This window comes from Fundulus heteroclitus, chromosome 13, assembly GCF_011125445.2.
Source record: "Fundulus heteroclitus isolate FHET01 chromosome 13, MU-UCD_Fhet_4.1, whole genome shotgun sequence".
NCBI classification, from domain to species: Eukaryota; Metazoa; Chordata; class Actinopteri; order Cyprinodontiformes; family Fundulidae; genus Fundulus; species Fundulus heteroclitus.
In genome coordinates this window covers 14,550,739-14,566,836 of record NC_046373.1, presented here as the reverse complement: position 1 = coordinate 14,566,836, position 16,098 = coordinate 14,550,739, and the positions used below count along the sequence as shown (strand labels likewise).

Here is a 16,098-nt window from a genome sequence, read left to right as displayed (position 1 = left end):
ATTTTTTTTTAGTTTAAAAACATGTAGGCTATGCTTACTTTAGTGCAGAACTTGGACTCGAATTGATCAATAGTGACTCGACTCGGACTTGACTCGGATGAATAGTGGACTTGACTCGGACTAGACTCTGATTTTTTTTTTTAATGACTTGGACTTGACTCGGACTTGAACACTGGAGACTCGAACCTGGACTCGGACTCGAGGCATAGTCACTTGACTACAACACTGTAAAATGGTAACGAGACAGATCCTACTACTACCAGACACCAGACATACCCACCACCCGTGTTCCAGACACTCTTGGGTTAAAAATAAATCCATAAGTAAGTAGAAAAGACAATAACAACAATGATAATAATTCTGAGAGCATAAAAAAGATGTTTCAGAAGAAATTTGTTTAATTACATTTTAAATGCAATTTTATGCATGCAGAATATAACCGTTCACAATAATTGTATTAAGAGACAAGAGGAATTCTCCAATGCGCCACCAAGAGAGGTCCAAGGGGAGTAGTGGACACGACACCTTAGCCAGAAAGTCTTTTATGTATAATATATATTTTGTAAATAGGAGTTTAAGAAAAGTTAGTTGAAGCGGTTGCTTTTTTTAATTTAATGCATAGGTGCAAAAGGATAACAGTGCGGTGGGTCTGGTGGCCGTCAGGCAGATTTGATCTAAAACAAGGGGCAAAGTGAGACATGTAACTTTATTAGAAAACAAAACAGCAGGTTATGTATGATTCAGATAGCAGGCTGAACAGTCCACAAATTATGAAGAAGGTTTAAGAAAAAAGGGGATACCAGGAAAACAATTAAACTTGCCTGCAAAGTAAATTCTTGTGGTATCTGTGTGCTCCCACTTCAACCATTTGTGACCGAACCGAAGCAGTTTGGGCCAATCACATTGCAGTATTGTAGTTTAAAGCGGGACGTACAGATGTGACGAAAGCAATAGATGCTATCACATCTGTTTTGTCAGAATCCACGAGTTCATCTCTGAAACAAGAACAAAAGTGCCGGGACCAGGGTAACTTGTCGTGGTTTCTCATTGATACTGTGATTGGCTAAAACCAACCTTTGATAGGCGGGCACTAGGTGTCGCTTCGTCCAGTCAGCTCTGAAAGTTCTGCTGATTGTCTCTCCTTTCTCCAAACGGATTCTAAGGGAGCAGATTGATAATGTGTAGAACGGAGAGGGTGATCTGGCTGGCCAGGTTAGAAAACAATAGTAGCAAACAAAGCAAAACAGGAGAAGTATAAATATGATTATTTACGCCCCCGAAGACAGAGTGTGTTGAAGTTGAGTCTCATCCTCAACCAGAAGAGTTCAAGTGTCTTGGTGTCTTTATATACAAGTGATCCTAGGATGAAGGACAAAATGATAAGACAGACTGGCGCCTGGTCTGCAGCCTGCAGGGTACTAGATAGATAAAGCTATAGCTAGTTTGTCTGTTGTGGTGAGAGTAATTCTAAACACTATTCACATCCAGCCTTCAGCTATGGTCAAGAGATTCGGATCGTGGCTGAAAGAGTAAGAACCAAGTGGCTGAAATGAGCTTAATCCAAAAGGAGCCTAGACTAGTACCCTGTTTCACACTACCCTTTTTTAACCGAGCCGAGACCAGTCCGAGCTCGGTAACCGAGATAACTATCGAGTGTAAATGGAACGCAAACTGAACTGAACCGAGTTAGACACAACCGGGTCGTGCTAAATGCAGCCCAGTTCCAGAGGTGGGTCCGGCTCGGTTTTTCCTTATCTCAGTTATCTGAAAAACGAAGAGCACATGAGCAGACCGCGTCATCCCCTTACGGTCAGCTGACATTTCATCCATCCATAAAAATACTTAGCTTCCCTACTGTTACACACGGTTTCCAGTGATTATTCTGCTTAGCAGTGTGATGAACCTCAGCGTCTGTCGTTGTTTCCTGCGTCTGTAAATCCTTATTAGAAGTTCGTTTGTCTTATCCACTTCCTAAAAGCCGACTCCGTCAAGTAAATTCACGAAAAGTTGCCATCTTCGCCTGACTCGCCGCAAACAACGACGTATCACCAAACATAACTTCCTGAATGTTACGGGCGCCATTTTGATTTGCTTGGTCCCTCCTTCAATCCCAGAGAGCAGTAGTACCGTAGATCGTCACTAGGAGGCGAGGAGCAACCAAGGAACCGTGCTAGCGTGATGTGTAAACGGTCGTCAGAACCAAGCTCGGCTTGGTTAACTGATCCAAGCTCGGACCGAGCTCGGCCTGGATCGGTTTAACAAGGGTAGTGTAAATGGGGCTTAAGGTTCAGAGATGAAGAGGGGAGCTCAAAGTAGAGCTGCTGTTCTTCCACATCAACAGGAGTCAGTCGTGGTGGTTGGGGCATCTGATCAGAGTCCCTCCTAGGTACCTTCCTTTGTGGGGGTCCCACCGGAAAACAACATCCAGAGAAGTGCCGAATCCACTGGAGGGACTGATGTGCCTTCTGGCCTGGTAGCATCTTGAGACTCCCAGAATGTGCTGGAGTGTCGCTGGGGAGAGGGATGTCTGGGTTATCCTCTTGGATTTGAGGCGCTCTGTCTTCTGGGGCGAGCTTAGATTAGAGGCCCCTGCTCCCCAGCATTGGTGGATCGGTCATCTAACCAGTAGGCCTCCTTGGTAATTCCCTTTGGAGATTTCCTGAGCATGTCCAACTGGAAGTAGACCCAGAACTTGCATGTTTAATCCTTCTGTGCCATATTTAATCCTTTGGCTATTAGAATACCTCCATATGAGCTGGAGAGTGATACTGGGAAGAAGGATGGCTGGGTTACCCTTAAGCACCTGTTACTTTGGTGACCTGATCCTGGATAAGCAGAAGACAACACATGCATGCTTAAAATATTGACTGCATTTTTAGTAACCTAGTATCTTAATTGCTTACTGTATAAAACTTTACAGCTAGACTGACCTAAATCTTACTGTTGGTTTTGTTCCAAAATAAAAACCTCATATTTCGTTAAACGCTGCTGCGTCTGAACATCACATCGTTTACTTTAGGTAGAAAGTAAATGATGTGATTGGTTTGCATGTCTGAACTGAGGGTGTTTGTTATTTGGGTTTTCTCACATGATATATAATTATCATGTGAGAAAACATGACACAAGCATAATTATAACAATCAGTTTACCTTTAAAGGTAAACTTTAGAGACTTACTGCAGGGGAGGGTTTGGGATTTGTCCACAAGTGGGGAAAAAACATGCAACTTCTGTTATTTTACCAGAAGAAAAATGGAAGAAAGAAAAGACGGTACAAAAGGTGGTAACAAGTGACCATTAAAATGGGCCATCAGGCAATGGTGAACCAGATTTTTTATTTACTGCTAGAAGCCCTATGAATGTACTTGTAGTTTGCTTGTACATTATTAGCATTATTTGGTCAGGATCAGATAATTAGAATATACCTGTCCACATGCATGTTTGCTTATTTGTTCAACTTAATTAATTGGGCACAGTTAGGTGGTTTATGGCTAAATTTCCTGGGGGATAATGAACGCTCGGCGGATCTGTGAGAAGAGTTCAGCCCTCATTGTGTGGTTATTGTCAGGAGGTTCTGCTGCCATGTGTGCAGCCAGTTCTTCATCATTCTGGGTCTGTATGCAGAGCCCCAAAAAATGCCTTTGGTGTCTTCGGGTCATTAGCCTGACGATGACTCACCGGGTGCACACATGCACAGAGTCCTCACATGGGTTGCATGTGTGCAGACAGACATGTAGGTGAGTCCTCCCTGCAGGTAATGTCTGTGTTTATTTTAAGCAAGGTACATTCATATGACGGCTTATTACGCACATTTTTGCACCTGCCTGCATGTCGCCTGCTGGTTTCTATAGTGGAAAGAACCTAATGGGCGAAAAAAAAAATCGAAATAACTACTGCTAATGGATCATTAAGTTTCTAATGAAGTGTTTTCTGAAATGGCGTTAAAATAAGGACGTAAAGGATATTTCAACAGTTGTTGCATTCACCATCTCTCTATATTTAGTTAGGTTTTTTTTTCATTCTTTTTCTGTTTTTTTTATGGCACTAGTGGCTAATTTATTTATTTTTTTACAAAGTAGGCTGACAGAAAAGGAGGTTTGAGAGAGAGGAAGACACGCGGTAAAGGACCTCAGGCCGGAAACAAACCTGGGGCCCTTTATGTCCCTTCTATGTTTGTGGTATATAACTTGTTGATGGAAGTAATGTATAAATGCTGATATGCAACTAAAGCTGCTGTCAAACTCCCTCACTTTGGCTCAGATGGTTGCAGCAGAAGAGTTTTACGGGGAGAAAAAAACAGTAGCTACATTTGAATAGTTCAGCTTGATTTGATGCAATCTGACAGTTGACACAAAAATAGTTTAAACAGCTTTAAAATAAAGCACTTTCTTACCTGATAAAACGTTTTGCTCATAAAAAATAAAACTGTGGTGGTCTGGCTGTTGATAGCTAAACCAATCTGTCACCGTAGCACTGATGTGTCTGTTGTGTTGTGTCTGCTTTCTTGAAGGTTGAAATGTTGCTCCTTGTAAATATAGGTTTACAGTTATAGTGAGCGTTTTCCTGACAGACTATTCTTGATGCTTTAGGAGGAATCTCCTTTGCTCATATACTAAAAGGCAGCTAAAATATCCTTCATGCATGTGCAGACTGGAAGGGCCTGTTTTTTTCTCAAGAAAACGTTACAGTTCTGTTTACAGCCATCGACAGAGAGAGGCTTCGTGTTGCAGATACGTCACTATCCATACAGGGAGGTGCGTGTCTTGTTTGTCAAAAGGCTCTTCAGTGCCAATAAAGTGTATTTTAAGAGACTCGTTATTGACTGAACACCAATAAAAAGGACAAATTTGATTCAGCTCTGTTTCACGCTTTTACAATTGTAAGGATTTCTGGCTCAATGATGATATTTAGTCTCTGATCTACTGGGGTATGACTCACTAGTTGCTCCACCGTAAGAACATTAGCAAAAATTAAGCTTTTATAAAGATCTCCTAGGCCTCAGATAGGGATATAATAAAACTAGAAACCCTTTAATGCATTAAACATGCTTACCTTTTCTCATATATTGCCATTCCTTTAAAACCGTCCTGCGATTTTGGAAAGATGACAGATTAATTTAACATGTTACACATGTGCAGGATCGTTTGTGGCTTCTTTCTTGTTCCGTTCATCATCAATACTGTGTTTGTAGCCAAAGAGGCAGATAATAATGAGCTCATTTTTTGTCTGACAGACATTTTCTTCTCTACTCACCACTTCTAAATCTCTCCATTTCTATGTCATATCATTTCAAAGTGAGCGTCCCTCACTCCCGGAGCTGCCTCTTCGCCGTCAGTGTTCTCAGTGCTTGAGAAATCCCCCTGTGAGTCTGAATATAATCACTGTGCTCTTGCAAACATCAGGAGTTGTTGCCGCGATGGCTTTAAATTTGCCTTTGTGCTTGTGAAAAGGCTGTGAGCAAAGAAATTCACCATGAAGCTGAACTTCTGCTTGAGCTCAGGTGATATATTGAAAGCTATTTTTTTTCTTCTTGTAGTGCAATTTATTTGCATGGAGCATCTTTTTTTTTAGTCTTAGATACACACTCATAAATATTGTGATTTATCCACACTGACTTTTCAAAGAATGTAGCTTATAATTGCAAATTTACTTCTCTGGATAATGTGTCGACTCTACAGCTTAAACACAGGTGACCAAATTAATTTTGGCCCTTATTTCTATGGCCTCACACTTTGCTCTCTAGCTTTCAAACTCCTCTTTTTCTCCCTCTAAGTTGACAGTTTTGCCAATTAAAGTTGGTATGTTGCTGAGAATGTGACTCACCAGTAGACTTAAGAAATACCCATAGTATATACCAGAAGTCAGCTCTTTGGATATTTCACACTACATTTTAACCATTTAGATGGAAGATAAGTGGTGTCATATGCCCCTGCAGCAGTAGATCAATAAGCTTGTTTCTATTCTACAAAAAAAAAGGTTTTCACAGCTAAATGATCACCTCGTTAGTTTTGAAATTTATACAAGTTTTGGTAAAGGATGTGCAATATATTGCTGTGAAAAAAGAATTACATTAAGATTTAAGCTTGTGTGGTATTTAACCAGGGAAATGGTCACTACAGAAAGAAATGAAACATTTAGATAAGAAAACTGGATTTGGAATTTTCCAAAAGATAGCGTCAGGTAAGCAGAAAATGACTTAAATTTTGGCTAATATGTAACCAATAATCCTCCGACTAACTGCTTCCTAACTAACTGTTTCCTATACACATGTCTGGTAGAGTGCTGTGGCTTTAATTCTTATTATGCAAATATGTAGATATTAGTATTATGAGGGTTTTTTTGATTCTCTATTTTCATAATTTTACTGTTTATGTTATCTAAATAAGATAAACAGTAATTCTTTTAGCCTTTAGTGTCTCAGTTTATTCTTGTATTGTATTATTTGTACATTTGAAATTATTTCTGTTAAATCTTTGTTAGACTGTTCTCCTTAGTTTGGTAGCTTCTTTTTGTTTTAGTTCAGCTTCATCCCTGTTTATTATGCTGCATTTCAAATGCAGTCGGAACTCGGAAATTCTGACTTCCAAGTTGGAAGTATCAACTGGAACTAAACCAGTTGGGAAGTCGGACTTCCCATTCAGGGAGTGAGAATTTTTTTTAAGGCATCAACAACAGTAAGCTGTGGTAAAAAACGTGTTAATTTTTTGAGACAAAAATGTAACAGTGTGTCTAAAATCAATGTTACATGTAGCGGCTGCAACTCTGAATGGAAAAAAAATTAAAAGTAGTGTTTGCATGTGAAAAGTACAGCTTCAAACGACATTCATAGGAGGTGCTATAATAGCTTGCCTGGCTGTTGACATGTTGGAATCCCGACTTTGTTAACTGGAACGCTGTTAACTTGTGTGTGAAGTCATTCACAGCTTCAAGTTCTGATTTCAGAGGACAAACTGAACGTGGCATTAGTCTGCCCTCCTCAGTATCCCTGCTTAGCTCCTACCTCAGGTGTATTCTATGTCACTCTCCACTCATCCCTCAGTGTAAAAGCTTACAGATTCTTATTGTGCGTTGCTGTATTCTTCCATTCACTGCAATGTACTCCATTGCTTGTTTGACTTTAGACTTTACCTTATTAGGTCCCCAAAGGGCATTCATTTGCAGCAAGTAATAGTAGTAGCAACCCTCACACAATCATACAAACGATACAGACAATAGACAAGACAGAAGGATAAGAAGTGACTTATAAAAGTTAATCTATGACACACTTTTGTAAAAAATATATTAGACTGGAGCTAAGACATGAAGTAAAGATTGACGATTAAAGCTGAAGTTGAAGTTAAAGTTAAAATTAAAGTGCGGCAATTAGATAGCGACCTTAAATCAGGACCTGACAATCTACAGTTTGTTTAAAAAGCCTGTGACTGTCGGGATAAAAAGAGTTTTTCTGCCTGTGTTTCTGTCTTAAACAATAGAGCTGCTCCTCCTGCATTATACTGTAAGTTCTCCTCATTTTGTTATTTAAGTCTTTCAGTCCCACCAATCTGCTATCTACAACCGGGTCCTTCACTGACCCTCAAACATGACAATGATTCATTTCTGGGCAACAATTACTACTGTGGCTGTTAGTATCGCTAATATTAAACTATAAACCTCTGCTGGACACACTGACTGCAGAAATAGAGGCACACATAAATCATGGTTTGGTATGCAACTTGGGTTGGGGGGGGGGGGGTAACTTGTTTTGGTCTGGTGCAACAGCAAAAGAAACTAATGCTAAATGGTACGTTTCCTTTCAGCAGAGACAGATAAACAAAGCAAACCACTCTTGCAGGCGAGGGTACTCTGCCTAATGTAAGTATAATTTAAAATTAAAAAGATGTCAAGAATTTTCATACACTTTTAGCTAAACAGTCTCCTACTGTCACCTGATTAATTAAAAAGTCTGATTAGATAAATATTGTTGCTATTAAATTCAGCACATTCTTAAAAAAAATGGACAAAAATGCAACTACCTGTCATGACACTGAACACCAGACGATACTTACTTAAGCAGCTTTTGAACTCGGATGTCTTTTGTTCTGAGTTTGAAGAGGGAAATTCAGTTAATCTGTTTAGTAATGGTTTATCAACTGTTTTAGCATTTTATCACAAGTTTTGTTTTAGTGTTCAGTTTTTTTTTTTTTTTGGTCATTTTTTGTTCAAATGAAATTCAAGAGAGATGCGTAGAGTTCAAATTTTGATTAATCTTCTCTTTTATATAGTCATTGCCATATACTGCCCTACTTGCTCTGAAGCAGAGCTGTGAAAAATGTATTAACCTTAAGATTACTAAGAAACAATAACAGGTAGAAATATGCAGAGGTTTGAAGAGGGGTCTGTGTAAAGAACCAAAATTAAACTTGTATAAAAAAAAAGCAGTGTGTGCTCAGAATCCCTACAGTCTTTTCATAGTATGGGCCCAAACGAGTTGACGGCAGTCTGATAAATCTTAGGTGATGTCACCCTCTGGGAGCATGCACCTTGTCACTGACATTAGTGTCAAAGTCAGCACAACAGAACATGGGAATAAAGCAGGACAAGTTTGGCTTTGCAAAATTTATTTCCAGCTTTACCTAGTCACCTTGGTGCCGTCCCGAATTTAAACTCGTCCTAAAAAATTATCATGATCACAATTTGATGTGGCCGTCCATGTGTGTTAGGAAAGTGATGTAAACATTGTCCCAAACCTCGCTGTGCTGTATAACTTTGTTTCTAAAAGTATCTAAAAATGGTTTACAATATCAAGATCAGCTCCCCAATTAAATTCAGTATTGAAATTAAACGTATCTTTGTTATTTATAAATCAAGCTCTATCATATATTGTTCCACGTGTTCCCAGCAGAGCTCTTTAGGCTCACACTACAGATGAGAGGCAGAAAGTTTAGCTATAATCTCCAGATGGTCTGTGAGGTAGACACCCTATCTATAATATTAAACCTTTTCTAGTGGAACCACTATTAGAACTGTTACAATGCCCGATTTATTTGTGATTAAACAAAGAAAAAATCAATTTCTTTTACAAATAACCTAAGTTATTTTCTAGAATAAATATTACAAACCACCATGAAAACCTTTTTGAAAACCTAAGAAAAGCATCAGATTTTATAGATCCAAATCTTGACTATAACTACAGCAAATCTGGATCGAATCAGTTGAAGCATATTTGTTTCACAAAGGTTTTAGTGGCCAAGGTGCCAGGTGGAGCTATGATCTTTGGCACAATTTAGCCAAATGTACCAAATTGTGCCAAAGGTGTTTCTTTTAACCTCATAGAATGGAATCCCTGTCAAATAAAACTGCTGATTTCCATTGTAGGACTCCTTATGTAAATGAAATATTCTTTGGTCAACACATTTACCCTTTGTATCATTAAAATGTACCATTGTTTATGGCATTATGTCAATAATACACAAAGCAATGCATAAAGCTAAATCATAACTTCGATTGTGCACAGAAATGACCTCCAGCTTTACAAAACTCAAAAGGAGGGTTTCTCTAGTTTAATGTGGTACTGGACATGGGCGGTTTGAGACGGTAGATCTCCAGTGGGTGTCCTTTGGGTGGACACCCAAAGAGGGGTTCTCCTTTCCACTTTTGCTACATTGATGCTCTGTTTAAGGGATTGCTGCAAAGCTAAGCACTCAGTACTATCGTCTGTCCAGTGACTACATGCTCCTTCAAGAAGAGTGGTTGCTTCAAAGTCAGTGACCCAAGCAATCAGCTGGATTTCTTCAGATTGAAAATTTTGAAAACTGAACTACACTTGATTGCATTGTTTAATAACTAGCATCAGATTAAAACGTATGTAAATGACTGAATCTGTCTGAGATTGGATTTAAGTTGTTTTTTTCGTGCCTTAAGACATGGTTTGGTGTGAATCGCTGCAAAATAAATAAACTACATTGAACTGATTCCTGAGTTATGACCGATGTGTTCTGACCCCAGACAGGGCCCCGTGAAGCCGGAGGTTCTGTCCATCCAGCTTTCGGGTCGGCGTTCCAATCGAAGGCTTCAGAGAAACAACAGCCTCTCTCCCAACAACCCTCTCCTCAGTCTTGTCAATTCAGGTGGGCCTTTGTGTTTCCACGTCTGATGCTCATTTTAAATAACTCGAAGCGGCGTTGCGGTTTGCAGGGAAACGGCCGCAGGGTACGAGAGAGCAGGTCTCTGCAGGTCAGAAAGCACAAACATAGGGGTGGAAGGGAGGTAAGTCGAGGTGAGACAGAGTAAAGGGCGGCGAGAGCCTGGAGGGGAATCGCTGTGCTTGGATGGAGCTTTGGAGTCAAAATCTACAGATTAGGGTTTTCGTGACCAATACCGATTTCCACTTTTCTTTGAGATCTAACTTGCTGCAGCTGATTTTATTTTTTTTTCCCCCCTAAGGACTGTGACAAATGAAAAAGGAAATTACAAGATTATGCAAATTTGTCTATCCAAAAATATAACCCTAATTATTTAATTGTTAATCTCAGAATACATGCTGCTCTTTGATTAGTCTTTTAAAACAAGGGCGGTTGATCACAGATCAGAGTCAATCAAGTAAAAAAATTGTCTGAATGTGATCTGCAGATGATTGAGTGGTGCATCTCTATTCAAAAGCAAATGACTAAGCTTAAAAAAAAAAAAAGATTATTCAATACGACAAAAAACTGAAGATATTTTACAGTTTTTGTTTTTAAAATTCAAACTCTTGAGATTAAGTTAAAATTAGAAAAGTTGGTCTTGTAAAAACCTGGGTCAAAATTAAGACCCAAAATTTAAGCCTCACCAAATTTTCTTAAAGGTACCGAGCTTCTGCATCATGACATGACAGTACGGTTGCAGACGTCTTGCTGTGGCATCACAATAGCTTCATGTATGTGAGGATGTCATCCTACACACTAAACACCAGCCTGAAGAAGGTAATGCCTTCTTATAACCATGAAATAATGTGACACCACTACTAAGTCTACGTATTCATATCACAGCACTTTCAATGTGATTTAAGGCAACGCGAGGCAAATTTATTTGTATTGCACATTTCAGTACAGAGACAATGCAAAGTGCTTTACATGATTAAAATATAGGAAAATAAAACAGAATGAAAGCAAGTAGGAATAAAATGAGGAAACAAAATAGAACATGGGAGAATAGAAACTAAAAGCAAACATTAAAAACAGTCGGACTACAGTAAAACACTTCAACTAGAACAGTCGAAGGCAATCCTAAACAAATGTGTTTTCAATCTTGGTGTAAAAACACTCAGGCTTTCAGCACTTTTACAGTGGAGCATAGGAACGAAATGCTTTTAGGGTGTCTACCAGCTTTGGACATCTAAAGACTCAAATTCTCAGCCCTGCTTTTTTACAGAGTAGCTTTTTCACCTCAAAGTATTTAGTGCATTAGCCAAGATGTCAAGTTTCATCTGACCAGAGTGCCTCCGCCTACATGTTCCCAGTGTCCTTTTACATCTTTCTTCTTGCCACTCTTTGTTGGAGTTCACCACTGAACACTGTCACTGATTTTTGCTCCTGAGCTGTGCATCTTTGCAGCCCATCCAAAGCTACCACAAACCAGACACAGTCCCTTCAACTTGGAGGCGGGGTTAACTGTATTCTGGTTGTTGAATTTTGTTTTATTCCTGAGTTTTATTCTTTTAAGTATTGTATTTTGAGTTATTTCATGTTTTGTTTTTTTCCTCCGCTCTACAGTCTATAGTCTTGTTCCCTGAACAGCTGTCATGCATTTTGTTGGGCTGACTGGGCTGATTTCAATACCTTTCTTCCTCCTCCTCTGTATTTAACCCCTAAGCTGGAATCTTCTATTTATCATGTTCTGGTTCCAACATGTTTTTTTAAAGATAGGTTTTATTATTGGATAATTACAGCTCTATCATGTACCCAGTCTATTAGTTTAGGTGGATGGTCATGTCTTGGTTAGCTTGCAGGTACGCCGCACTCTTTCCATCATCATCAGATGTTCAAAGCTTGGGATGTTTTTTTTTTTTAAACCTGTCACTTCTTTAAATTTCTCGACAACTTTCTCCCTGACCTGTCTACTCTGTCTCTTGGTCTTCATGATGTTACTTCTCCTCTAAAGTTCTCTAACAACATCTGAGGCCTTCACATAACAGCTGTATTTATAGTAAGATTAAATTACATGATGGTGGACTCTTTATTAATTAGGTAGCTTTTTATAGTAATTTGTGGCACTGGGTTTTATTTAGAGTTTTATTTTTGTGTTTAGAGATTGGTGAATAAAAGTCTTTGTGTTTTTTTTTTTTATTCAGTGATGATATATTCAGTTTAATCTGAGCAACATAAACAGATAAACCAACATAAATATTCTAAATTTATGAGTTGAGTCTTGTTACCTGGGAATATTTTTAGGTGTAAGGATATCTGAAACATAAGCTAACTCACAGCTATAAATAAGAAATAAATGGATTTAAAACATTGTTCAACTCCATATTTTATTCTATAATGTGGTTCCCATACTGTTTCTGTTTTAAACAGTAGTCATTGTTTTTAATTAAATTATTGAATGTTTTTTTGGGGGGGATTTGCTGCTTTTTAAGAACAAGGTGGACAAAATACGGTGCATGATGATCGGCAAGCGAAATATTGACATCAGTACAAGTGCTGCAAAGTTTTAGTTTTCCTGATTATTAAACTTTGTATACAGTTCCATAACCTAGTTAAAATAGTTTTTTGTTTTATTTTTGATAATTGCAGTGGGTGTGGCTGCAATTCACGCAACTCTATGTGATTAACCACAATTCTTGCACTGATTCTTGAACATGACTTCAGAGACATCCTTGTTCAAATACAAAAAAAAGCCTCCGTTCATATGTTTTTGTTTTAAGCCACACGAAGAGCTAACATTTTTAGCAGCACCGTTTGTTAATCATCATGTTTGAATGGGATTTCCGTTGATCCGTCATCAAAGGTTCTTCCGTTTGGCAGCAAACTCCATTAAGCATGATGTGTTTGTCAGAGTCAATAAGCTTCTACAAAATAAGTCACAACCCAAACATTTATTTAGAACAGAGTAAAACAATGTTCACACATTTCCAAACATACAAAGAAGTTGCTGCCTGGCTGATTGTCACCGAGTCCATTTCGGTCCTTGTTGCTTTTTTAACCATTGATTGCAGGCAGCCAGCTCTCCGTTGCCTCTCCAACGCAGCACCTGCTGTGATTGCCAGCAGATCTGGGGAACAAACACAAGGACCCAAACAAAGCGATTACAGGGCTCAAAGCTTTCCTATTGATCTGTGTGGTTGTTTGGCGCCTGACATGAAAGAAAAACCCTAAAATGATCCCCTGGCACACTGCCGTCATTCATACCTGCGATCCCTTCGTGGGATTGACGGATGAACGTATTTTAAATAGACAGAATGCATGCAGAAGCTTTTCATCTGTTCGGCTTTGTTTAAAATCCAGCTCCTTCCATGCTTCTTCCTCTGCTCCACTCCCCTCCAGGTGTTTACGATGAAGATTGTCAGTGGACGGTTCAGGTCAACAGGCTGCAGAAGCTGCTCGACCGTCTAGAACAAAAGGTTCGCTTCATGCTTTTCTTCAGAATATTTCTTTTACTTTTTTTTTTCCCTTCTTGAAGCTCATTTCGTATCTAGTCTCCTCTGTTTGGCTTCAGTGCTTCAGCCATCTGGTGCATTATTCCCCGAAAACTGACTCCAAATCAAGATGAGTCGATTCACAACAATATCGGAGTGTTAAACGGCACCTTCCCACATTATAAACACATACACATATGCTCACACAGGAGAAACAAGCCGAACCTGAAGCTGACATGTGACGGGTTGGATGAGACCTTAGAGTCGAGGAAATGGGGGGGATTGGCTGTTTAGCAATACATCTATGATCATAATCCATATAGTAAATATTACTAAAAAGTTCACTTATTTCGGTAATTTTAGTTCACTAATTGAAGCACATTGTATGGATTAAGTACACTCTATTTCTATTAATTATGAGGATGTTCCGCTTAGAGCTAATGAAAAAAAGCGACGTTTAAGATTAGTATACATCAGACAAATTAAAATTAAAATTTTTAATACAGAAATATGGGCTTAATGAAAAGTATGTTTAATACTTTTCTGCTTGAAGTTTATTTTCAAAAGGCACTTTTAATCTGACACATAGGTCTCTTTGGAACACATATTTGAATTTATTAAACATGACATGACTGTATGTATGAAAAACAATTAGTCACGTTAAAAAAAATTAAACGTGAAAACAGTTGTCCCCAAGGCATTTCCCGAGGATTCACTACTATCTTGCGTGTTTACGTAATTTATTTGTTTAAATCTCCTGATTTAAAGGAAGGGTCAGGTTTCTACAGAAGATGCTGAGGAGGTAATTGAATCATTTGAATCTGGTTTGCTGGAGCAGGGAAATATCTAAAACACGAGCGACAGCAGGGACCAGGGCCACAAGCTCGTCACATGAAGGCAGAATAAATCAAAATGGGTTTAAATTAGACCTTTTATAGCTGTAGAATATGACAGCTATAAAAGGTTGGGCTTCTGTACACTCAGTGATTATATTTTTATGAATTTCTCAGCATTGTTAAAATTGAAAATAAACATTAAAATGTTAGCGGTATAAAAAAAAAACAGGATGATTTAGGGCTTCCTAATTCTTTCACACGACTGCAGATATGAAGGCAGAGTTGTTCCATTCCTTGAGTGTAATACAATATGTAAATGTGCAATAATGGTTCTCAAAGTTAATTATAGCGGTTTTTTAGTAGTAATTTTATTTTTCTTGTTGTGATCCGCTTTGACTTGTTTCTTGTTTCACTTTTGACTCCCTGCTTAGATGTGGTTTTTACGTCTACATATAGTCTTTATAGGTTGTGGTTTGAGATGTCTTCCAAAACGTCTAGTAATAAAAATATAAATATTAAGGAAATGTACATATTTATGCTGTAACACGGTTAAAGAAGAACTTATGGTCGTGTGCTTCCTCCTCTCTTGCAGGAGATCCGTATGGAGCCGGTTGAAGAGGAGGTTTTGGAGAGCAAATCGGTAGGTTTATCGATTTTTCCTCCTCCTTTCACTGTGCAGTGACCACGCTGTGTTTATTACTCCGCTGTCACATGGAGGGGTTGGACAGACACAGAAGCCATGTTGATAATAAAAAGACAGCGGTTGTCATAGAAACATTTGTGCTTCCCTTTTTAAATAAACACTGGTTGTTAATATCCGATGTTAATGCCAATATATCATTCAATTCAATTCAATTCAATTTTATTTATATAGCACCAATTCATGAAACGTGTCATCTCAAAGCACTTTACAAAGTCAGATTCAATCATATTATACAGATTGGTCAAAAATGTCCTATATAAGGGAACCAGTTGATTGCATCAAAGTCCCGACAAGCAGCATTCACTCCTGAAGAAGCGTAGAGCCACAGGGAGAGTCGTCTGCATTGTTAATGGCTTTGCAGCAATCCCTCATACTGAGCAAGCATGAAGCGACAGTGGAAAGAAAAACCACTCATTAGCGGGAAGGAAAAACCTCCAGCAGAACCGGGCTCAGTATGAACGGTCATCTGCCTCGACCAACTGGAGATTAGAGAAGACAGAGCAAAGACACAACAAGAGAGACAAACAAGCACAGAAGCACACATTGATCCAGTAATCTGTTCTACATTAGATGGTAGTAGCGGGTGATCTGTCTTCTCTGGATGATGTCACAGCTAACAGAACGCCAGACCAGGTGTACCTACTATGAAGAAAAAAGAGAGAGAACAAAAAGTTAAAAGCTGAAATGACAACAGTCATTTCAATGTAATGCAATGCAAAACTGGATAACAGTAGAAATCAGTAGAGTGAGAAAAATAAACCCTGATGTCCTCCAGTAGCCTGTAGTCTATAGCAGCATAACTATAGAGGTAGCTCAGGGTAACATGAGCCACTCTAACTATAAGCTTTGTCAAAAAGGAAAGTTTTAAGATTAGTCTTAAAAGTAGACAGGGTGTCTGCCTCATGGACCAAAACTGGGAGTTGGTTCCATGCACCCGCCTACTTATAACTAAACAGAAGTATAAACA

At 38.8% G+C, this 16,098-nt stretch overlaps 1 protein-coding gene across 2 annotated transcripts in view; it reads left to right on the top strand.

Annotated features, from left to right (window-relative positions):
- necab1 (N-terminal EF-hand calcium binding protein 1) overlaps positions 1 to 16,098 on the top strand; it is a 62,143-nt gene that overhangs the window by 33,991 nt on the left and 12,054 nt on the right. For both annotated transcript variants that reach the window (XM_036145165.1, XM_036145164.1), the window contains exons 7-9: positions 9,983 to 10,104; positions 13,501 to 13,577; positions 15,021 to 15,068. In XM_036145165.1, coding sequence (XP_036001058.1) covers positions 9,983 to 10,104; positions 13,501 to 13,577; positions 15,021 to 15,068 — 247 coding nt within the window. The remainder of the gene's footprint in view (positions 1 to 9,982; positions 10,105 to 13,500; positions 13,578 to 15,020; positions 15,069 to 16,098) is intronic.